The sequence below is a fragment of the Neltuma alba genome, unplaced genomic scaffold (assembly GCF_004799145.2).
Source record: "Neltuma alba isolate B1F8T4 unplaced genomic scaffold, ASM479914v2 tig00000506_pilon, whole genome shotgun sequence".
Lineage (NCBI taxonomy): Eukaryota > Viridiplantae > Streptophyta > Magnoliopsida > Fabales > Fabaceae > Neltuma > Neltuma alba.
Window position 1 is genome coordinate 20724 of NW_021632076.1, and position 24326 is coordinate 45049.

Here is a 24326-nt window from a genome sequence, read left to right on the forward strand (position 1 = left end):
ATTAATGTGTAAAAAGTATAATTTTTTTTCCAAAAATGCCCTCATTAATAAGGAGAGAGAGCATGAGAGAGAACAATTAAATTATTAAAAGAAAGAGAAGTGAGAGGGAGAGAGAGTGTGAGTTGGAGATAATAAATATGGACAAAATAGTAAATTAAAACAAAAAAGTAGAGACAACTTGTAAGTGTCTCTTATATATAAGAACATGCCATAAGTATCAAATGTCTCTTATAATAAGAAACAGAGGGAGTATTATATTAAGAATAGCATGTTAGAGGAAGAAGCATGTGTTTTTGATGCTGGTCAAGCCATGTAATTAAGGAGTGCGGGTGGTGCAACCCAACAGCCACAATTCTCAAGCTTTTTGGGGAGACAAGCTGCTAGTCTAACCTCTGACTCTGCCCTCCGCTTTTACTTTGTCCCTTTGTTTTCTTTTCCCTTCTTGGTTTTCGCTTTTCCCATCATCGGGTAATTTCTTATTTCCCTCTCTTTCCTTCCCTTCTTCTTTCATCTTCATCATCATCCCTCCCTCCCCCCTCTCTCTATGTCGCTGTCACACACACTTCTTACACGCGATATTTATATATAGTCATTATATTATATATATATAACACCTAAAACCATTCATCACCACAACTGGTTGATTTCACCGTTCTTCTTCTTCTTCTTCATCATCATGACAGATCCTCCCTCCAATTTCTTCTCCAAGTCCTTCAACTTCATCCCCCTCCATCCTCACTTCTACCCTTCCAATTCTTACAGTAGTTTCTCCATTCAATTCCAACCCCCTCCTCCTTCTGTTCCTCCTCCTGCTGTAAGAGAAGCCCTTCCTCTGCTGAACAATCTCAGTCTTCTCACAAACCAGTACAAGCAAGCACCAGCTGAACAACCTTCAAGCAATAGTAAGGAACCATTAATTCTAGATAGAGAGGCTGAGACTTCCAGCGATGAAACTGTGACTGTTGCTCTACGCATAGGACTCCCCTCCATTACTGCTACTAATACTACCACTAGCAGTAGCAGTAGTAATACTCAGATTTCAAACTCCTGTTCCTCCATTGAAACGATGACCATGGAGAAAGAAGAAGTTGGTGGTGGTGGTGGGGGTCGTGGAGGTGGTGTCATTTCTGGGCACTACTCTTTTGATCCCTTGGCCAAAGGCCAATACTGGATCCCTACTCCTTCTCAGATTCTCATTGGCCCTACACAGTTCTCTTGCCCTGTCTGTTCCAAAACCTTCAACAGATACAATAATCTTCAGGTACTCTCCTTCTCCAGTTTAGATATGTGAGAACTGAAAGTGCTTGCTAGCTTTAAATTTTGATTATTTGTTTCTACTGTTGTGGATACCGTGATGCGAATTATATAATTGTACTTTCGGCCGTATTTTTTCCCACTCATTTACACATACGTCTCCTTTACGACTTCCCGATCACAACCACAGAGTTATATGTTCTAACTGGTATGAAAATACCTATTTTTTACTTATTTTAAACACTACTGTACACTACGGTTACAATACAGTTCCAGGCCATTATTATGTTTTGATTTGTACCCTTTTTTTGCATGTGTTTGTTTGGTTTTCTTTCTTTTCTTTTTTCATATCTAAACGTGACTATTTGTTCGGTCTCACATACCCAGGCTCAGCACTTTGATTACGTTTCATGGAAAGGGTTAGAGTAATTGTTTGAACTTTGAGATGTTAATTTCTTCTGTTTGAAGGTGACCTTGAGAACTGTGCAATATGGGAAAGGAAAACAAATTAGTAATTACCAGTTAATGATGATATATATATATATATAGGGTCTGTTTGAGATGTTACTTAATTACTTCATCAAGCCTTTGTCTTTCATCAGCTCACTTTTCTCTGCCAAAGGCAGTAGTACTACTCCTGCATCTATATGAAGTCATTATTCTTGAAGCCTGTTCTCATCAGAGCCCAGATCTAGAATACAGAAAACCTGTTTGGTTTCTGAACTAAATGAAACTTGTTTCCAAACACCGTACGGAGACTTCAAGTTATCGGTAAAAGCGTATCATGTGAACGTGTGTGTAAATATGGAGTATTATTGACTCATTTACGAAAAAAACAAAACCCCTATATTATCTCATTTCTTTCTAGCTCTACATAACATTATTACTGGTTGGATCAGTTTCTGAATCATTCTTAATCCCTTGAAAAGAAGCTTAAATTTGTGGTTATCTCTTAATTATTGGAAGCAAATAAGAACTATGATATGCGGGTTCCAATAAGCATTACAAGTTTCAACTTATGAAGCCACAAGGACTTAGAAATTGGCTAGCTTTATATAAACACCTTACTTATAAAGCTTACAAAAGCCAACACATTCTATACTGCTTTTGGTAATAATCATCAGACTTCGTTTTAAGATTATAGATTATAGATGAGGTTTTATAATTAAGACAGGAGGTAGTATATCAGAAACATGTCAGATCATAAACTTGGAAATGTTCTTTTTTTATTATTATTTGAATTGTAAAGGAGGCGAAATTTGCCCTGTGGGGATAGAACACTCTACCTTCCCCCATGCAAGGGGACTAGCTTTACTATTAGAGCAAGGCACCCCGTGCCAAATATTTATTTCTAATTGAAGAATTGTGTCATGTTAATGCAAGCATCTAACATATTTTATCTTTTAAATTAAGCTGGTAAGCGCATAATATATATGGATTTAGAGATGGGAAATTAATTAGAAGTGAGTAAAAAGAGAGAATTAGTAGACTCTAGATATATTTTATTCTCTTTATCTCTTATCTCTAACACCAGTTAGAAAAATATGACTCAGGCGGTATTTCAATGGAAATCAATCCATAATTTCAAAAGTGTTTTTATGGTTTAAGAAGTAAACATGTAGAGGAGTTTGTCTCGTTTTACGAAAAAGTATTTCTCAGAAGCACTTTTGAGGGTTGCCAAACACCCTCTCAATCTTCTACATATCCATGTATAAAACCTGTTATTGGATGCCATTTAGCTTAGACTATGTCTAAAACATGAGAAATGCCACTATGACACTAACACTATAAGGTTTTGCAGATGCATATGTGGGGGCATGGGTCTCAGTACAGAAAGGGTCCAGATTCTCTAAGAGGAACACAACCTACGGCAATGCTAAGGCTACCATGTTTCTGTTGTGCGCCAAACTGCAAGCACAACATAGAGCATCCAAGGGCAAGGCCTCTGAAGGATTTCAGAACCCTGCAAACTCATTACAAGAGGAAGCACGGCACGAAACCCTACATGTGCAGAAAATGCAGCAAAGCTTTCGCTGTGAAAGGTGATTGGAGGACCCACGAGAAGAACTGTGGCAAAATTTGGTATTGCCTTTGTGGTTCTGACTTCAAACACAAGAGGTCTCTTAAAGACCACATTAGGGCTTTTGGCCATGGCCATGGCGGAGCTTTTCCTGGCCTTGATAATTGCAGCTTGCTGGAAGAAGATGAAGCAAATTCTGAGATTGAACATGATGCTGAAAACTCAATGTGAAGATAATTAAAACTAAGGCTCAACTCATTAATTATCCTCTAGTTAATTATCTGCATATGTACATGTTTCCTATTCCAGGAGGTTCTACTACACCTGACTTCTTCTCTCCAAGTTTGATTAAGATCTTGTGAGTTTGAGGTTTGTGAATAAAAAACTGTTAGGAATCAGTGATTTAACTCGGACTCAGACTCCAATTGGTCGGGACTCAGTGTCACTTCTGGAAATAGGAACCAAAAACAATAGAATCATGTATTATATATATACTCTTAGATATTAATTATTGTCTTTTTATATATGTTGTGATATTGCTAGTGTCTAGTTTAATTTCTTCTGCTTAAATATGGTTTTTAAAAAAGGTTTTTTGTACTTTTTCTTCATGCATGTGATTGAATGTACCGTGATTTTTCCTCATGTATATATATGCGTTGATTAATGTATGCTCATCTACACGTTCTTGAGAAAATCTTTATGGTAGATCAATGTTTAATCCCTCAAACATTTTTTTCCTTTTCAAAAATCTTTATGAGCTTGGTTACAAAAAATGACATGATTTCCAAGGGCTGAAGACCTTGGTAATGTTATGTGCTCTCTCAAAATATACATAATCAGGTTTTTATTGCTATAAACTATATATACACTAACTTATTAATATGTAGCTAATTACGTCATTTTTGTGGTATTATATTGTAGGACGTTAATGGGTTATATTCTCAAACTTAAGGGTATTATTATTGCAAAAAACAAACAAAAAAGCTTAAGGTTATAACAATTATAATTTTTTCTGAACATGTATTACAATTACAATTAGAGTATGGAGTCACAAAACCCCATCAATTACGTAACAAACTTTAATCTGCCCTAATGTATGTGTTCCTTCATTTACCTCTATGCATATAACGTTGCAATTCTCGACGGGATGTTTGATTTATTCAAAAAGTACTTTTAAAAATTATTTTCATGCAAATTAAGACAAAACTCTTCTTACGTAATAATTTTCACATCATAAAATTACTTATAAAATCATGGTTTGATTTTCAACTAAACACCCCCATAATCTTGCTATGCACATACTGTTTCAAATAACTAATTTACAGTATTAAAAAATTAATTCAAGTTTATTATTTATATAAAAATATATTTTGATTATTTACCTTAGAAGCATATAGAACCTCTCTTTTAATGTATGAAATCAGTAAGAACAGCTTGAAAAAAATATATTAAGAAATAGAGTAAAATAAAGTCTTCTACATATTTAGAATTAATAAACTTTTATATTTAGGATTAGAAGATCATATTATTTCAACATAAAGTAATAATACCCCCTATTATTATTAGGAGGAGACATAACATAACAGATCAGGAGAAAGGCCAAGTTCATAGTGCAGGTAGAGTAGTGAACGAAATATACAATAGTGTTCAAAATTCAAACGCTCTCTAATTGGTTGGGGAAAAAACATCTAATTGAAAAGTGCATTGGGGAAAATCACACTCATAATATTTTTCATAAAGAAAATATTTTGGCTTGCTTTTTTTCCTACACATAAATATTTTTTTATTAGATACAATCTTATTCGAAACACTGTCAAAAACTAAATATGAGTACTTCTTCTAATAAAAATTTAAACATTAATTTGTTATACTACGAGGGACTAAATTCTTCTATTAAACTCATCTTCTTGGTTGGCTTGGTTTTTACCAAACAAGAAAGAGAATATTTAGATTGTAAGTAGACTAAGCAAAGGCCTGATACACCTAATGGGCCGAGGAGCTCCAATTCCAAGCCTTTAAGTATTCTTTTTCTTTCGTGATAAGTTTTTAGAAAAACCATACTTGTGTGTGTATATTTAGTAAACTTTTTTTTTTGCCAACATATATATTTAGTAAAGTTTTGATCTTTGATATAAGATTTCGTTTGACTTTTATTCTAATCTTAAATATAAGACTCCAATCCACTTTGTCTCTCATATTTATGCATTTTTTTTAAGATAGTCCTTCTAATAATTATAATTCTAGCTAATATAGTTGATTAGTAAGGATATTTTAGAAAAGGCAACACCTATTTATTACAAATAACTAACTTAACTTGTTTCTTTAATCTCCTTAAATTAGTTAACTGGGTCTTATAATTAAACCATGAGGTAGTATCAATGAAGATAACCATAAATCAATAAGATATCATGGTAAATAAATTTTCAAATCAACATCAAATCGCATTCACTCCGTAACGACGTGACAAATACCAAACAGCCCAGTTTTTTAAAATCTGAAAAGAATTAATTAATGCTCGGAAATTTGTATTGAATTTGTTTGTTACGAAAGAAAATCCAGTCCTTAACTTCTTTTTTCCGCCACAGAGCGCGTAGTCTTCACGCGGAAACCGCACGGTGGGGGCGTTTTGGTAACTTCATACGGACGGGAGTGTTCAAGCTTGAAATAAAAGCCTTCTGGTGCTCGTATTTGTATAGGATCCTAACCGCCAAAAACCCTCGCTCATCATCTTTCAAATGGGTCAAGCTTTACTTCTTGCTTAGGTCAAGGCGTCAGGCCTTTAATCTGCGAAATTATCGGCGCTTCATATCCATCTCCATCTCTCTAAGGCCTATTATTCTTCAATTTTAAACTCCTGATCCTCCTTGCGCTTGCCCGCTCGCTCTTTTTCAGTTGATCATTATGTCTCAGAGGCAAGAGTTTCAATTTATCTTTGTTCTGGTCTTATTTGGTGAAATTTTGTATATAATTGTTAGGTTTAATTGATTAATCCTTCGTTGTTCTCTTGGGAAATGGGGTTTCGAATGTTGCCTACTTTCGTCGCTGTTGGTGTCTTTTCTTGTGATTTTGTGATGTTCATTCGTTCATTTAAGTATTTGCCGTTTATTTTGCATGCTGGCCGTTTGGTTTCTAGGATGATTTAGGCTGCTGATATATGTGGAATGAACCTGGCTTGGGGATATCGATTGGGCAGTGTTCTCCGAATTCTTGATGGAGGATGGATCCTTATCGATTGACATCATGAACGATGTTGGAAGAAGCGTTTCGTGTAGTTATTTGATTGCTTTTCTTCCACTTTGTTTGATATTAAAAGAATGGATGCCTGTTGAGGGATTATTGTGGGTTAATATATGACCTCATTATTTGGCACGCGTTTGCTGTAACTTTACGTTACTATCGTTGGTTGAAACTTTACAATTTATACTATGTCAGAATTTTCAGCAAGTTCAAAACTGTGAGATTTAATTTGTATGATATCATGTCATTGTGTTTTTTTATATCTTTCCATTGGAATTGCAGACTCCTCTTTGATTATTCGTGCCGGTAATTTATATATTCTAATTCTTTTCTTAATTCCTCATAGGGTCTGTAAGTTCTATGCCCGTGGAAAATGTTTCAGAGGCGAGCAATGTGATTACTCTCATGACGTACAGGATACTCCAGTTGATGTAATTTACTGCCTTACTGGTTTCCTTTAAAGAGTGGATTCTGACTTGGATATGAGACATCATAAAATAAAAATAGTATCTCCGTACGATTGTAATTTGTTACTTATCATATTTGATATGTGTCAAACATGCATCAGATATGACATGGTTTCATTTTGAAATATCAGTATCCCATAGCCCATAGTATATGTATCCCATGCAAAAATTTATTTGTATATGTTTCTCACTTGTCTTATTTGCTGAGAGCAGATTTGCACATTCTATCAGAAGGGACACTGCTCTTATGGTAGTCGATGTAGATATAAACATGTCAAAGCTTCTCAGGCAAGTTCTGCATCATCTTCAGAAAATGGTCGGCAATCTCTGTCTTCAAAGTCTGTCATAGATCATACTAGCGGAGGAAAATCACGGTGGATCCCCAAGAATACAAATTCTGCTAGCTTTGGTCATCTTAAGCATGCGAATTCTCCGAGGAGTGGTGATGTTGGTGAATCTAGTAATGCTATGCCTTCAAAGCATATCTTTTGTACCTATGCTGCCGCCAACTGTCCCTTGGGAAAAAAATGCTTGCTCATTCATGGAGACCAGTGTCTGTATTGTAGAAAGTATTGCTTGCATCCTGCTGACCAAAGGGAGAGAGAGAATCATTTGAATTCTTGTGACAAAAGGAAAAATACAATCAGGCATTAAAAGATAGTCAAGAAATAGAGTGCAATATTTGCTTGGACCGTGTTCTTTCAAAGCCTAAAGCTTCTGAATGTAAGTTTGGGATGCTTCCTGAATGCGACCATGCTTTCTGCTTATCCTGTATCAGGAATTGGCGGAACAGTGCCTCGAACTCTGAAGCGGATGTCTTTCAAATTGCTAATAACAATAATACAGTGAGGACTTGCCCTGTGTGTCGCAAGCTATCATATTTTGTGATTCCAAGTCCTATATGGTACTCCACAAAGGAAGAAAAGCAGGAAATTATTGATAACTACAAGGCAAATTGCAAGTAATTTCTTACCCAGTTATCTTCTTCAACATTATCATTAAACTTATTAACCGCTTAATTTCATTTTCTCTTTAATTGTGGTAACCAATTGTGATTTCTTGTCCAAAAATTTCCCTTCCTATCTTGGCTGCTTTATGCCTTTTGCACCCTCTCTTTCAAATGCATGCTTTCTTCTTATCATGCACTGGTTTATATTTACAATGTAGTTCTGGGCACAATATATTAGGTTACCTAGGGAACAATCTGATTACGTGGAACGTTAGGTAAATTCAACAATAAATCATTAAAAGCTAAAGAGCTTTTTTTTTCCCCCTTCCTTTTTTGGGTGATGCAACAGCTCGAATGTTTTATTAAATGTGCTCTTGTCTTGGTCAGGTTGATTGATTGCAAGCATTTTGACTTTGGAAATGGGAACTGTCCATTTGGAGCTAGGTGTTTCTATAAGGTAACAGAGTTATCATCTCTCATCTCCGTGTATGGTTGATTGTCATGATTGCTGACAAGTGCATGAAGCACTCTTCTTTGGACAATTTTTGAAAACCAACCCAACCCCCCCCCCCCCCCGGGGAAGGAAAAGATAGGGAATTGTCCACTTAATTAACTGAACAATAATGTTTCCAATCTGATTGTTACTCTATATAAAATAAAAAAAAGCCTTTGTGTGGGATTTTTCTGTATTGTTTGTAAACATTTTAGCATGAACCGTTTGTGATACTTGGATCATGAGTTTATGTAATATGGGTTAACGGTACCCATCTGAATCAGGGACTACGGTTTTGCCTAGGATCGTTTCCAATTTCTTATTCATTAGAAGAATTATCGTGGTACCTGTAGTTATTTTGATGGTTGGTCTTGTAGCATACTGTGAAGCCAGGCTCAGTGACATGGAAACATGGCAAGCCACCACGTCGTCGCCGCTCCAGAGCACAAAATAATATGGATATGTATGAAATGATAGATATGCTCAGTGAATTTGATTTACAAAGTGGTGAATTCTATTCCATCATGCGGGAATCAGAGTTTTTTAAAGATATGGATCCTTATGAGATGATGGCTGTATCAGATATGCTGGCTTCCTCTGGTTCAGGACCGAGACTTTTTGATGATGAAGATTCTGATGATGAAATGGGTTTTTTGGATATGGCGGATCTATCAGCATCGCTGGATGACCCTTTTGGGGATGATGATGAATTAAATCCTTCGCAAGCAGCCTTCTTATCAATGATAATGCAATCTAACTTGGAAGAAGATAGTGAAGGGGACGAGGATGACTAGTTTTACTTTATTTAATGTTTATGATTAATTAGGTTTTGGAGGTGATTCCTTACATCTAATGCACGGCATCTACATTTCATATTGGAAAATGTCAGTTGTAACTGAAGGCTTTTGGCTCTTGCACTTCTATTTTGTGGATCCTTTGCCGGTTTGTATATTTTGCTGGTTGCAATCTTTTCGAAGATGTTACTTGTCAGCCTACTTTTACAGGTTGAGATTTCCCATGGCAAGGTTCTTTTGATCCTTACAGCCCTGGAGTTGGTTTGGCATGAAGGAATGTTAAATTTGCTTAATATTTGATGTGAGGTTATATTAAGATTGAAGCTGAAATGGAAAGCTTTTCTTCAGTTATTGACTGTGGTCCTCTTCACAAATAGAACCGATGCATCACGTGAACAGTACAGTTTGTGCTATCTATTTTGAGAGTTATTTAGCATGAAGGAAGTTGGAGTGAAAAGAATAGAAATACAGCTTTATAGAAATTAAGTGTTTGTTTTACTCCTCAATAAGTAAAATCATGCGTAGAATATTTTTAACATTATTTGTTTTTTTTAATAAACATTATTTTTGTCTTTAATCTGTAATATTAGCATGTTCATTTAGAACTGATTTTAACTTTTTGAAAACCTAAAATACTCCTCTGGTCCTTAATATAGGATCTAATTCTTGAGTTGGTTTTGGTTTTAAATATAAGACCCATTTTTCATATTTATCAATTTTCTCTAAATTACTCCTATATATACTCTCTCAATCATAATCAAATAGAAGAGGGAGAGGGGTATTAAAAAAGATGATTATGGTATTTTAGGAAAAATGTGTCACTTTTCTTATAATTAACTAACTTACCTAACTTTCTTAATCTAATTAAATTAATTAAATGGGTCTTATATTAAGGACCGGAGAAGTATTAACTATGTTCCCTGCTCCGCTATAAGTCTCGCTCTTTAGGCAGTTTGCATGGTTGACTTGAGTGTTAGCTTATTTTTATATTGCATAATGACCGCACGTCACTTTTTTTCCCCCCGAATTTTTGGGCCAACAAAGAAACAACATTTTTTTATGACTATTTGATTTTTTTTTTTTTTGGCCTGAATGACTATTTGATGATTGTATGAGATTCAAGCATTATTGAACCTAATTAGAATAATTCTTCAAAAGGCAACAAGATATTAATTGCTTAGGCATAACAACACCAAAGTTTAAGAAAAAAGCGGATAAGCAAAACAAAAACATGAAAGAAAAGAGGGGTTAATGTGTATTTAGTATTTTGAAATATTTTTTCAGGTGCGTTTAGCATCTTAGAGTATTTTGTGGTGCATCCAAGCATCCAAAAAATTTTTTGAATGTTGAATGCATTACAAAATACTTTAAGGTATTAGATACACTCGAAAAAATATTTTGAGATGCTGAATGCACTTTAACTTGAAAGAAAAAGAGACTTCATCCAGCATCTTGAATCCTCAAACATTTTTCTAATTCAATCTACATGACACATCTTCTTAAGTGAAGCCTTGGCCATTTTATCAATAATCAAGTTGCTTTCAGCAAACACTGAATCAAAATTCTGTCACGAGACTCAAATGATTAATTGATTACATTAATCTCGTTTTCAATGGCAGGTAGTCAACGCTAGGTATTAGTTTTGGCATTTCATTTTGATTTTATTCTGTAAAATTTGAAATTAATAGTTTTGATCATAAAATTTAATTTTATTTTGGTTGTGACCCCTCACAATTAAAGCAGGTAATTTTTGTCCTTAAAATTTAACGTTATTTTGGTTTTGGTCCTTGGTTCAAAAGCAAAATTTTTTATGCCAAACCAAAATGAATCTAATTTCATTAATCAAAGCTGTTGATTTAAAGTTTTGGAGACTAAAATCAAAATGAGAATAAATTTTATGGACTAAAAATGATATTAATCCAAAAGAAATTTCACTAAAAATTGATATTAAAAATAATAGTTGATGTTTTTATTTTTATTGAGGAAATATTCTTAACCAATAATCAAGTGTTCTACATATCCAATCAATCAATATATCATCAATAAATAATGCACTTGATTTGGTATAATTTCTGAAAAATAATATTTACATATAGATATTAATTTATATGCTATATTAAAAAAATTAGGGAAAATTTCACTGTAGGACCGCAGAAGACAATTAATTTTAAAGAGCCCCCAAAACTTTCTGAAACTTCACTGCAGGACCAAGGGGGCAAACTGATATTAATTCCACAAAGAAAATGACGCTATTGCCTCTCATAATACTTATTGCAGGGTGACATGTAAATGGACTAATTTCAGTTGTAAATAAAGGTATGTATGTTGCAAATTGACTAGTTTCATTTGCAAATGAGCTCTCTCACATTTATTCACTTACAGGCACCTTTTTCAGGTGAATGAGGTGATATGTAAATGGACTAATTCTAATTGTAAATAAATGTATGTATGTTGCAAATTGACTAATTCCACTTGCAAATGGACGCTCCCACACTTGTTCACTCACGGAGACCTTTTTCAGGTGAAGGAAGTGACATGTAAATGGACTAATTCCAGTTGTAAATAAATATATGTATGTTGCAAATTGTCTAGTCCACTTGCAAATGGGCTGTCCCACACTTGTTCACCCAGACACATTCTTCAGGTGAAGAAGGTAATATGTAAATGGACTAATTTTAATTGTAAATATATCTATACATGTTGTAAATTATCTAACCTCACTTGCAAATGGGTTCTCCCATACTTGTTCACATGAGGGGCAATAGGGTCATTTTCTTTGTGAAATTAATATCAGTTTGCCCCCTTGGTCCTGCAGTGAAATTTCAGAAAGTTTTGGGGGCTTTTTGAAATTAATTATCTTTTGCGGTCCTACAATGAAATTTCCCCAAAAAATTATGTGCCAGACAGGGACACTGCCCGAGGGAGGAAGGGGACGGTCGGACTCGGGCGAGTTAACCCACCGAGCTGAAACGGCGCTAGATTGGTTTGTTGTGCTTCAACCATTTTTCTGCGACTTGCAGTCACTGAGGCTGTTTTATGCTCACCGTCCAAATCTCTGAGCGCAAATCTATCTTTTCTCATAATTATAATTTTTCTATTTCCTTATCCTTCGCCCCCTACACCGCCCTCCTTCAGGCGGGACTCCAATCATACTTCACAGAGATTTCTGGATTTTGATTCTTCTTTCTTGTTTTTTATTTCAAAACAACAATAATTTATTCGAGGTTTAGGGTTTTGATCCTCCCGCCTCTCTCGATTAATTTAACGGATTTTCAAATCCCACCATGTCTAAGAGGTGAGGACCTTATAGCTATTAAATGTGTGATTGATTGTTTTCTTGTACGCAGGGGTTTCCATTTTTGTGGCCTGATTCTGGATATTGTGATTTGGCTATGGTTGTTGTTGGTTCTTTATCTGTTTTCGTTTGTGTCATTGGTTCTCTTTATTTCTGGTTTCTGGTGTTTGAAGGAAACACTTTAGTTTTTCTTATTGGTTGGGTAATCTTTCCATATTTCAGATAGAAATGAAAAAGGAGTGAGATTTTGAATCTTTTTATGAACAAAAGAGCGTGTATGAAATGAGTATTGACCATGAAAGTTAGGTTGTTTGGCTTGTTGGATTGTCAAATGCAGGGAAGCCAAGAAACGATGCAAAATGGATAACAATTCGCCCGAAGTTTGTGCTATTATGTTACACCGGGAAAATTTTCAATCGATTTATGGCCCATAAATTATTCCGAAGGCATAAGTTTTTTTCCTTTTATTGTTTTTGATTTTGGGAAGCTATTGTTCGATGCAAATAGCTGTAGGTAAATTGTAGATTTATTGTTGTGTACAATCCGACTTACTTAATTCTTATCATAATAGCCAATGAATATCAAAAATGTTCCTCGGTTGCTAGGAAATGTTCAGAACTCTATACAGGGGTGGAATTTGATTTCGTTGCTCTTGTTTATGAGTTTTATAGTTGGCCTTGGACGTCTTTTTTTCGCCATGAATTAATCTTTTAACTAGCGCACGGTGTCTTTCTTTGTGGATATGAGTCTAACTATTTCTAATTCTGACCCTGTTTTCTGAAGTTTATGGGACAATCAATGCTCTTGTTCCCTGTTTTGAGATGGTATGTCGTTCTATTTCAGCTTGCATATTATTCTAACTTCTATACTGTCCTTTTCTGAATCCTCTAGGGTTCTTTGCAAATTCTTTGCCCATGGAGCATGTTTGAAGGGGGAGCATTGTGAATTTTCTCATGACTGGAAAGATCCTCCAAACAACGTATTTGATACAAGTTCTTTGCTTCAGTGATTTCCTTTAAATATTCGGTGATATACATTGCTCTTAATTGCTGCTTGCATCTCGTCTTGTTTTGACAGATATGTACGTTTTATCAGAAAGGAGCCTGTGCCTATGGCAGTCGCTGCAGATATGACCATGTCAAAGCTTCCCGTGAACAGTCCTATCATCCATCTTCTTCTGCCAGTGTACACCCCCTAAATTCAGATTCTTCTATAGTTGGTAGTACTAGAGTTGCATCAAATGGGGCTGCTACAATTCCTGAATTGACTACTCGTAGTGGACCTTCCTTTCCTATTATTCCTGCATGGAATGGAGAATCTGAGCCTCATATTCCTGATTATTTTCAAGCTTGGAATCCAGAACCTGGGCATCAGGATTTTTTAGAGGATAGTGATGTCAGTGAATCCAGAATTAATGATCCTTCTGAGCGTCCTATCTGTTCTTTTGCTGCTGCTGGTAATTGTCCTAGGAAGGAGAAATGCCCTTTTATTCACGGAGATTTGTGTCCTACCTGTGGAAAGCACTGCTTACATCCTTTTCGACCTGAAGAAAGAGAGGAACATACGAATGCTTGCCAAAAAAAGCAAAAGCATCTTGAGGCTTTGAAACGAAGTCAAGAAATTGAATGCAGTGTTTGCCTTGAGCGTGTTCTTTCCAAGCCCACTGCAGCTGAACGCAAGTTTGGGCTGCTCTCTGAGTGTGATCATCCCTTCTGCATATCTTGTATTAGGAATTGGCGTAATAGTAACCCAACTCTGGGAATGGACGTGAATACCACATTGAGGGCCTGTCCAATTTGTCGTAAGCTCTCTTACTTTGTGATTCCAAGTGTCATTTGGTACTCTACAACGGAAGAAAAACAGGAAATCATCGACAGCTACAAGGAAAAGCTCAAGTAATTTCTTAACTACTGAAGAATGCTCTCTCTCTCTCTCTCACACACACACACACTCTAAAACCACAGGTTTTTTGTAATCAATCTATGACTTAGATCACTAATTAGATTGGGGTGTTTTTACTTCGAATCACAATTGCATATTTCATCTATGGGGGGTTATTGGTAATTCTACTTCACCTCTCATTCTTCATTGGTATGCATGTGTAAGCAAAGTCTGATTTTACATGATGATTCTTGGTTGGAACATTAATATCTCTGTGCGCGCGGGCATGTGTTGTAGCTAATGATTGCTCTTTGTAGATCAATTGATTGCAAGCATTTTGACTTTGGGAATGGAAACTGCCCTTTTGGTACTAGCTGTTTTTACAAGGTAATTTATGAATGTTATTAGTAGTATTTTTTGTACGCTCTTTTTGTTTATTGGCCTTTTCCCCTAAAAATAAAAGAAAAAAGTCATTAAACCTGTATATATGGAATATTGGTTTTTCTTGGTCCTGAGACTTGACATTATTAATTTATCCTCGTGAACAAAGGCCAAATTCAATCCATTTTTCTAAGCAAAACAAATTTGTTTGATTTATGATACAAGAATAGAATAATTAAGTGATTGATATTTTACCTCCTAATTAGATATAGACATGAGGTTTTATTTTGTGGTAGTACCTCTAGTCATAAATATAAAAGCTAGTTCGTAACGTAAATTATACTACAAATTAGGTCTAATGTTTAGGACCTATATGATTTCTACTTCTCCCATGCACCAGTCCATAGAAATGCTTAGATGATGTCCTGACTTTGGCCCATACTAATTCTGATGCTCAAGTTTAAAGTGATGTTTAGAAATTGATGGTAGCCTTCACCTCTGTTCTCTTTTAACAGCATGCTTACCGAGATGGCAGACTTGAGCAAGTAGTTCTGAGGCATCTTGGGGCTGCAGATGGCAACACTGTGATTGCTAAAGACGTCAGGTTTGCTTTTCCATTTTATTACTTATTTTATCTTCTGCTCTGCTCCGTTTGACCTGTCCTCTCTTCCTATAACTTGTTTAATGCAAAAAATTTTACTAACTGAAACATGGGGCGAACAGGCTATCAGATTTCCTTTCTAACATGCATTTAAGATGAAGGGTGATGCTCATACGTTCTCATGTAAGTTTCTAAGCTTGTAGTCTCTCTTCGTATGAAAATGCCTTCTCTAAGTGGATTATGCTTATGATGCTAGTTTTAAAAAAAAAAAAAAAATTCTTTTTTTTTCTTGGTTATTGTTGAGGATTTTTATGTTTTTCCTTCTCTAAATTTATTTTTTTCCCCTTTGACTTTAAGACTTACTCACAGCGGCGACATCTAAACCGACAATTTATTTAGCTCAGATGACTACTTGGTTTACTCTTACGCATGGTTTGAAGTTTGTCTTCACTAACAAATACAAACATCATTTAGTTCCTGCAGGTTTTATAAAGGTCTAGAAGTTTGGCCGCAGTTTGTCCTAATCGCTTCACCTGTCTTGTCTTTGCAGGATACTTGTATAAAGAAAAACGGATAAGCTTCAATGTCAAAGTTCCTTTTTATTCAAGTCAAGCTCTTCTTGTTTTCATGGTTGGTGATTCTGCAGTTAACCGTATATTCTTAAGGACCAAATTTTTCTGAATTATAAGTCATGCTGAAATTGTGTTTTAATTCTTTGTTTTGATTTTATCTTCTTGGATTCTATGTTCTTGCTATCCCTAACATTGCTTAAACAAAAAAAGCTTCACTTGGATGCAAGGCACACTGATCATTTACCAAATTCTGTGAGAGGTTTCTGACTTGTATTGTGACTTTGCAGAAGTATCAGTATGAGGGAAATGGCGAAACCAGCGCATTGTGTGGGCAGCGTAATAAAGTGCACCAGTGTATGATTATGAACGGAAGGACGTATATGACGACTGTAATCTCAATAAGCTCTCTAAAGAAAGCGGCATCATACAGAACTGCAAGTGTGTATTTTTGATGATGGTGTCATGAACTTCATGTGTCCACATTCCTTGTTTAAGCCCTCAGCGAGTGTGAATTGAGAAAATAAGCACTTTGATGGCCCATATATTGATTATGTGAATTGTGAAATAACTGATTTGGGTGATGAATGAAGTTCTGCAGTTATGAGCATCATTTACGTACCTTCTTTTTATGTTGGAAGAAATTCAGGTGCTCATTTATACCTGTTTGGAATGTTTTATGAGTAATTTTTTAGCCGTAATTTACGAAATATGAAGTATGAATGAAGAATTTTATCTCGATTTGTATGAAATGTATTTATAGGTGATTTCAAACTGTGCCTATCGTTGATATATGGCTAGAAAATTGTCAATCATGCAAGTTAAGAAATTTTCAATACTTGAAAAAGTGTTTCGACCCGTCCAAGTTAGGATTGATGGGTCTACACATCGCTTGTTCTGTCACCAACTTTAGCGGAAAAATTACTTCAAGCACAGCATCTAAAATACTCCAAAGTCTTACTTTAAATGTAAATAAGTTTTATGTACACTTATCAAAATATCTGTACTTTAAAAAGTTTTTTTTTTAAAAAAAAAAAATCTCTGGTTCATGGTCATCCGCTTCGATGTGCCCCCACTGTTAGCTGCTCATCCTGTCATCCCAAAGCCCTAGTCGTGAGTTTAAGAAATACTCTTTCGATTTTTAATATAAGACCTATTTAACTAATTTGATTAGATTAAGAAAGTTAGGTAAGTTAGTTAATTATAAGAAATATGATACGTTTTTCTTAAAATGCTATAATCATCTTTATTAATACCTCATCTTCTTCTTCTATTTAATTATGATTGAGGGAGTATTCATAGGGATAATGTAGAGAAAATTGATAAATATGATAAATGGGTCTCATATTTAGGACCAAAACCAACTCAACAATTGGGTCCTATATTAAGGACTGGAGGAGTAATATCACTCCCAAAAACTAATTGATTAATTTGAGTAGATTAAAAAAGTTAGTTAAGTTAATCATTTATAATAAATAGGTATTCTTATTAATTATATATTAGCTTAAACTACCATGTAATGAAACATTTAACATATGAACTATTATAAGGACTATCTTAAAAAAAATAAATAAGTATGAGCAACAAAATGAATTTAAGTCTTATATTTAAAATTAAATTGAAAGTTAATTAACTCTTATATTAAGAACTGAGATAATATAAATTACATGAGGAAAATTTTATCTCGTTTTATAAAAATGTCTCTACAAGACTTGATATAAGCAGCTCCAAGTAAACCCATAATCATTGAGTTGCTGATACATCTAAAATTATGATACAAATTATTCTATATGAATGTGTATATGTATACAAATGCAGTCTCCAACCCATTAAAAAAGGCTGACAATTTCTTAAGGATGATTGTTAATATCTTATCCAGTAGTTGTCAATTTCAAAAACATGGTTATAAATGCAACTGTGAATTTATTATACAGCAGCAGTCAATTTGTTATAAATTTTGGCCCAAAAAAAATTTTGTTATAAAAAAGAGATCAAAAATTCTAATTCTAAAAAGCGTATTTGTTAGGAGAAGCAAAAACTCATTAATGCCGTTCAAATTTATTTTTTTAAAAAAAAAGCTTTAAATTCAATGTCACTTTGAAACGTTATCAGCATGCAGCAAATAAAAAACGATAATGTTCATATCAAAGAAAAGGTGAAAAAAAGAAAAGAGAAAGAGGGGGACAAAAATGGGCGGAGGGAGCAGAAATCACGTGGAGAGAGAGGCAATCCAATGAGATATGTAAGTATTGCAAATAAAGCTGACAAACATCATGTGACAGGTTCCGCCAACATTCACGTTCACGCCCCTTTCAACTCTCTACCCCTTTTTCTTCATATTCGATTTTACTACTATTTGCAGCAGCAGTATTCCTGTTCAAAGCACCAAAAAAAAAAACCCCCTATTTTTAAATTAAAAATAACAAAATAAAAATAAAAATTATTTAATTTTAAATCAAGTTTGGTATTAACACTTTATTTAGTATTGATAACATTGAATTTACAGATGATAATAAATTTTTGTTGACATTCTTATTTTGTATTTTGTAATTTCTATTTTTTTTGGTCATTTTCCAAAAAACATTTTATTTGGTGTTGACAATACTGAATTTGTCAATGACAATAAATTTTTGTTGATATTTCTTATTTGACATTTTGTAATTTTCAACTTCTTTTTTTGTCATTTTTTCTTTTTAAATTTGCAAACAAAAATATATTTATTTCTTAATATTTCAAAATTTTAGGATATAATGAAAGAAATAAGGTGTTTAAATACCCAGAAAATATCCACAAACAAGCACTAAGCACTTGAAAGTTCTTTTTGACTCTTATATATCTTGAAAATTTATTTTCGTAGCAAAAATATCCTGATCATTATCTATCATTAAATTTAACTGTTAAATTATACGATTTGACTAGTATTTCTAACAGTCAAACTTAACAACGAATAATCGTGCAAGGCAAAAATACTACAAAATGAAACTTACAAAACATTTAAAAGTAACAAAAAAATTTCAATGTTAAGTGCTCTTTTGTAATTCTTTTGGGGTATTTAACTTATCCCTACAATAAAATGTCCCTTCCTTCAAAAGTTTATCTTCTTTGGGTAAAAGAACATTCACATTAAGTCATGAATAAGAAGTAAACCATGATAAAATATCTATCACTTATCATCTTAAAGTATTTTCCAGGTACATTCAATATCGTAAAATTTTTCTTTTTGTCTTCGTGTTCGGTGTATCAAAAAATATTTTAGGATATTAAACGTATTTAAAAAAAATATGTTAAGATGTTAAATGTATAAAAAATACTTTATACATTGGATGCATTTAAAAAAAATACTACCTCCGATCCTAATTATAAGAGCTAGTTGACTAATTTGAGGAGATTAAGGAAATAAGTTGAGTTAGTTATTTGTCTTAAATAGGTGTTATCTTTCTTAAAATATCCTTGCTAATCAAGTGTATTGACTAGAACTATCATTGTTAGAAGGACTACTTGAAAAAAAATGTATAAATATGATAGACAAAGTGGATTGGGATCTTATATTTGGGACCAAAATAAAAGTCAAACAGGGTTTTATATTAAGGACTGGAGGTAGTATTTTAAGATGCTCAATGTATTTAAATATTTTAGGATAATAAATGTACTTAATAAAATACTTTGGTGGATGCATCTTAGCCTTTTAGTAAATCTATGGTTAAATTTATTAAACTAATGTGTCTATTTCTATTTATTTATTTACATATTATACGCTTAGTTGTTGCCAGTTGCGTGATAGCTCCTTTTCAACTGTCCCACCAAGTACCTTACGCATTATGCAGTATATGATAATTTAAATGTTTTCATTAAAGTTTTCTGAAAAATTAAAAAATATATAGTTTAATTAAAAATTATATACTCAACGTCAAAAATTAAAAATTAGATGCTGCTATGTAAGGTATTGTAATATTTTTTTTCAAAAAAATATATATTCCATAAATTAGGAATAATTATGTTTTTCAGACTAAAGATAAATAATTTGATATAGAATGAAAATGTAAGAAAATTTATAAAATACTTTTTATAACAAAAAAAATTCAGATGAATTAAATCATTTGGGCTCAATGAGTTCAAGATATGTCTTTAGACTCAATAAATACGAATGGAGATGCTCACAAATGATTCACTAATAAAATCCTTACATTTGTAGCTAGATTTAAAAAAATAGTACTATTTACATTTATATATTTGAAAACCTATTTACAAAAAGATCTTAAAAATTCATATCTACAAATAAATTTTGAATATATATATATATAAAAATTAAACTTGTATGTTTACAAATAAAATCTAATCAAGTTATGCTTGTAAGTTGTAACTTAAACTTTCGAATTTATAAGTGGAGTTATGTTATTTATAAATCATGATTATAAAATTTGTAAAAAGAAAAAGGATTGAATTATTTGAACTCTCTATTTATTTATTTTTTTACTTGAGATTTATGGGTTCTTTTTTTGGCAGAAAAAATTTGTAAAAAGACAAGAAGTAGAAGACTGAGTGACAATTGATTGCAATCAAAATTAGGCAGCCAAAAGAGAGCAACACAAATGCGAAAGGGCATTATTTCCACCAAAAGTTATGGTCCAACATCAAGGTAGGGTCCCTATTTGTCTCTTGCCGTAAAAGAAGCATTCATTATTGCCTCCTCCCTCCAATTTCTACCCTTGTTTTTGCTTCTCTTTTCGGCTACTCTCTTTTTTTGCTTTCTATTTATGAGAAGCCAAAAGGCACAGCGTATCAGAGCATGTTTAGATTGCCGTTTCTAAATTCTAACGATAAAAATGTCTTTAAAATGATAAAATTGAGATTGTAAACTGAGTAGGACAAAAAATATTATTTGGTTGGGCTAACTTTTCCAATCAATTTCTAGCCTTCAATCTCAGTTGGACTCAACGGAGAAAAATTTGACTTTTCTAACTGTAGTTTCAAACGGTAATAATTATAATTAATTATCTAAAATGTATTTTTAAATTTTTTTTCCGTAACAAATATTTTTATTTTATAATTTTACAAATAAACTTTATATTTTATAATAATTTTATGTATTTTTTTAAACTATTATCATATTAAAAACATAAACTTTTCAATTATTTTTCATTTTACAACTAAACTAACTTTTTTATTAATCATCTAAACAACTTTTAACTTTTTCAATTGATTTTTTAAAAGTACCTATCCAAACATACCTTAACTAACTTTTACTCTAACTTCAATTATAAAAATCAGTTGGACTAAAAATCAGTTTTCTCCCATTACAATTCATAATGTACAACTTTCAAATTGCCATCCTTAATGTCCTTAGTTAAGCTGTAAATTTGCTTCAAAAACTTGTATGAAATTTCTCTTGTCCTTCCTGATATCCGATGTTGTTGAATAAATCAAGGCAAATCCGTTCAATTCTGATAGACATTCTTTCGTTGGAAAAATAAATATTTTTCTTAATAACTCATAAAATCGTTTATATCTGATACTCTTATTTTTAATGAATTAACAAATTCGTTGATTTTTCACTGTCATGCTCAAGCGGGAATGGATGAACACCCTGCTTGAGGTATCAAAATTTGAAGTGCATCCTTCGGACTTTTGCGTCAGTCCCTTTTGCCACGCGACTCATCCGACCTCACCCCTCCCTACTTCTTTCGATCACACTGAAGATCCATGGTCAAATTCCCGAAGCTCAGACTCTAATTATTACTATCTTAAAGAAAGAACATAGCATTGACCGGTAAAGGAGCGCATCAAGACTTCAGAATGTAACAAAACCATCAATCATAATCATCAAATAATATTACATACACATCATATAATATAAGAACAAGCTAGCCACAGAGAACAAACTCTGCAGATTATTTCCCCCTAACACCTACAATAAATAATAGAGTATCAAATATAATAATACTGCTAACAGCATCGATCAATATAAATAAAAAACAGTAAAAATCACTCTCTAACTCTCTCTCTAAAGTATATGTAGATCCACTCGCTCGCTCCATGAAAACAATATAAATCTCGAGAAAATGAATGGACCACATCTCCTCCCTCAGATCTACACCTAGTGCTTCAAGATGGCCGCAATTGACATGACGATGGAAGCGCCGATCATGGCCAAAGAGGCGGAGACAGATCCCGCGGCACCGGCTGCGGGAGCTGGAGAAGACGAGGGGCTGGACTCCTGAGCCAGGGCCGCGGCGGAGAAGAGAACGACGGCGAAGACGACGGCCAAGGCCTTGAATGTAGTCACTGGAGCCATTGTGTTAAGCAAGAGAGAGAAAGCAAAGCGGCCAGAAAGAGAAACTTTGTGAAAACTGCAAGGCTAGAGAGAACAGAAAATTCGAGAAGTGGGAAGGGTTTGCTTGGAATGGTTGGTATTTATAGGAAGGAGGTGGTGATGGGGAGGCGCGTGGGACCCAGTGAAAGCTGGGACAGCTGGCAAGAGGGGCTGGCCACGTGGTTACAACAGAAATAATAGAGAGAGAAAGATTAGTGTATGTGCGTAGCCGTGGTATTGGTGGGAAATGTGAACAGATGAGGAAGTGTGTGGGCGTTTGTGTGCTGGGCATGCCTGTGGTGGGACGCGACCTTATTTGATTCCTTATTCTTTTTCTCCGAAGTACAGAAAAATAGTTATTAAAAAAATTTAAAGGTGTAACGTCAATCAATCAGTGTATATATAATTAAGACTTTGAAATTTCTGTTGGCTGCCTCTGGCTGGCTGGGAGATTACCTGCCGGAGCCTGGATCTGGATGTCCTTTTCTTATTTTCTAATTTATATATTATTTTTTATTTCAATTATAAAATCTTATTCATAATTTATAAATAAAGTACTATATATTATTTTTTTTTTGCTGATAGATGTTTGGAAAAACAACCGAATCATAATTTTAAAATTGATTTTATGACATAAAAATATATATAAGAAAAATTTTGGGGTGATTTATTTAAAATTACTTTTTAAAGGTGTTTTTTTTTTTTTAAGTTTTAGCAGGCACCTTTTATAATGTAAGATATCCTTAAATTTTTAAAAATATACATTTTTTCACCTAAAAATATGTTACACCTGGGAGCCATGTGGTAAATGCAAATGAACTCTTCATGTTTGGTGTTTACACCGTGATGACAGGTCTAAGTATTTCTCTTTCAAAGGAATGTACAGGTAATTAAGCAGACATTGTTTAAGAATTAAGAATAAGAATTCCGAAAGTATACGTAATTTGAGAGTGTAGTTTGTTTAACACGATAGGTTGGCGCGTCTCCTTGGCGTTCAAGGAAAGCAAGCTAATGTAGTAATGTGTGAATTTGGGCCCTTTCGCTTTTCACATAAACTCTGTTCTTCTCCTAATAATTATTCTAAAACCCAACACCGAATTGATCTAACAGAAAAAAAAAATCACTTATACTCTCAGAAAATTTATATTTAGTATCTGTTAGGGTGTGTTTGGTTGGAGGGGAGGGGAGGGAAATGAGCCCCTCCCCTCATTTGGTTAAAAATTTTGGAGGGGAAGGGAGCTAAAATGTCCCCTCCCTCCCCCCCTCCCCCATTTTGGCTCCCCTTCAAATTGGGGTTTTTGGAGGGGAGCCAAAATTTTGGACCATTATGCTCTTATGGTTTTTTTAATATTCCACTTCTATCCATATAAAATATATTATTATAATATTTATTTCAAATAAAAAATATATTATCCTAAGTAAAAGAATAAAAAAATATATACATTATTATAATTAAAATATATTATAAAAAATTATTTAAAAATAAAAATTTATTTAAATAAAAAATTATAATATATAAAATTAATTTTTTTTTATAAATATATTATTTATTAAATATATTTTAAAGCTGGAAAAAAAAAAAGATAAGCCAAAGAAAATAAAATTTCATTTTTCTTAGAGCATATAAAATGTAATTTGATTATTTTAAATATATATTATATAATTAGAATAAAAAAAATTACTATACCAATTTTTTAATACACATATTAAATGATAAGACTGAATTTTTATAAATTATATAATTTAAATTAGATGTAAATTATTTATATAATATATCAATAAAAAAATAAACTAATATGTAAGGGTAAAATGGTAAATTGATTATTACTATCCCTCCCCTCCCTTCCTTGAACCAAACAAGGGATCATTAAATACCCTCCCCTCCCTCTTTTTTTAATCAAACCAAACAAGGTGAAGATAAAACCTCCCCTCCCCTTCCCTACCCCTCCCTCCCCTTCCCTCCCCTCAACCAAACAGACCCTTAGTAACTCGAATAAAATTGTCTCTTGACAGAAACATAGTACTTAACACACAAAAATGATTCTAAAAAAAAAAAAGAAAAACTTTTGGTTGGA

General features: G+C 33.5%; 2 protein-coding genes and 1 pseudogene across 5 annotated transcripts; all 3 read left to right on the forward strand.

The window, feature by feature from the left end:
- The first annotated feature begins 648 nt into the window (after positions 1 to 648).
- On the forward strand, positions 649 to 21673 carry LOC114739929 (zinc finger protein WIP2-like). Of its 2 annotated transcripts, XR_003739651.1 has the most exons (3): positions 649 to 1261; positions 3056 to 3715; positions 21660 to 21673. XR_003739651.1 is itself a non-coding variant. In XM_028928038.1 (2 exons), the coding sequence occupies exons 1-2, from the start codon at positions 677 to 679 to the stop codon at positions 3503 to 3505; spliced, it is 1035 nt and encodes a 344-aa protein (XP_028783871.1). In that variant the 5' UTR covers positions 649 to 676; the 3' UTR covers positions 3506 to 3805. The 2 variants fall into 2 exon arrangements, 1 of the variants encoding a protein (XP_028783871.1); XM_028928038.1 differs by lacking the exon at positions 21660 to 21673 and having other exon boundaries at positions 3056 to 3805.
- On the forward strand, positions 6017 to 9565 carry LOC114739907 (E3 ubiquitin-protein ligase makorin-like; annotated as a pseudogene).
- Positions 12221 to 16606, forward strand: LOC114739914 (putative RING-type E3 ubiquitin transferase C3H69). Of its 3 annotated transcripts, XR_003739649.1 has the most exons (8): positions 12224 to 12509; positions 13401 to 13488; positions 13587 to 14404; positions 14708 to 14777; positions 15287 to 15375; positions 15495 to 15555; positions 15923 to 16002; positions 16232 to 16606. XR_003739649.1 is itself a non-coding variant. In XM_028928026.1 (7 exons), the coding sequence occupies exons 1-6, from the start codon at positions 12499 to 12501 to the stop codon at positions 15529 to 15531; spliced, it is 1113 nt and encodes a 370-aa protein (XP_028783859.1). In that variant the 5' UTR covers positions 12223 to 12498; the 3' UTR covers positions 15532 to 15555; positions 16232 to 16606. The 3 variants fall into 3 exon arrangements, 1 of the variants encoding a protein (XP_028783859.1); XR_003739648.1 differs by having other exon boundaries at positions 12221 to 12509; positions 15287 to 15555; XM_028928026.1 differs by lacking the exon at positions 15923 to 16002 and having other exon boundaries at positions 12223 to 12509.
- Positions 21674 to 24326: the final 2653 nt, after the last annotated feature.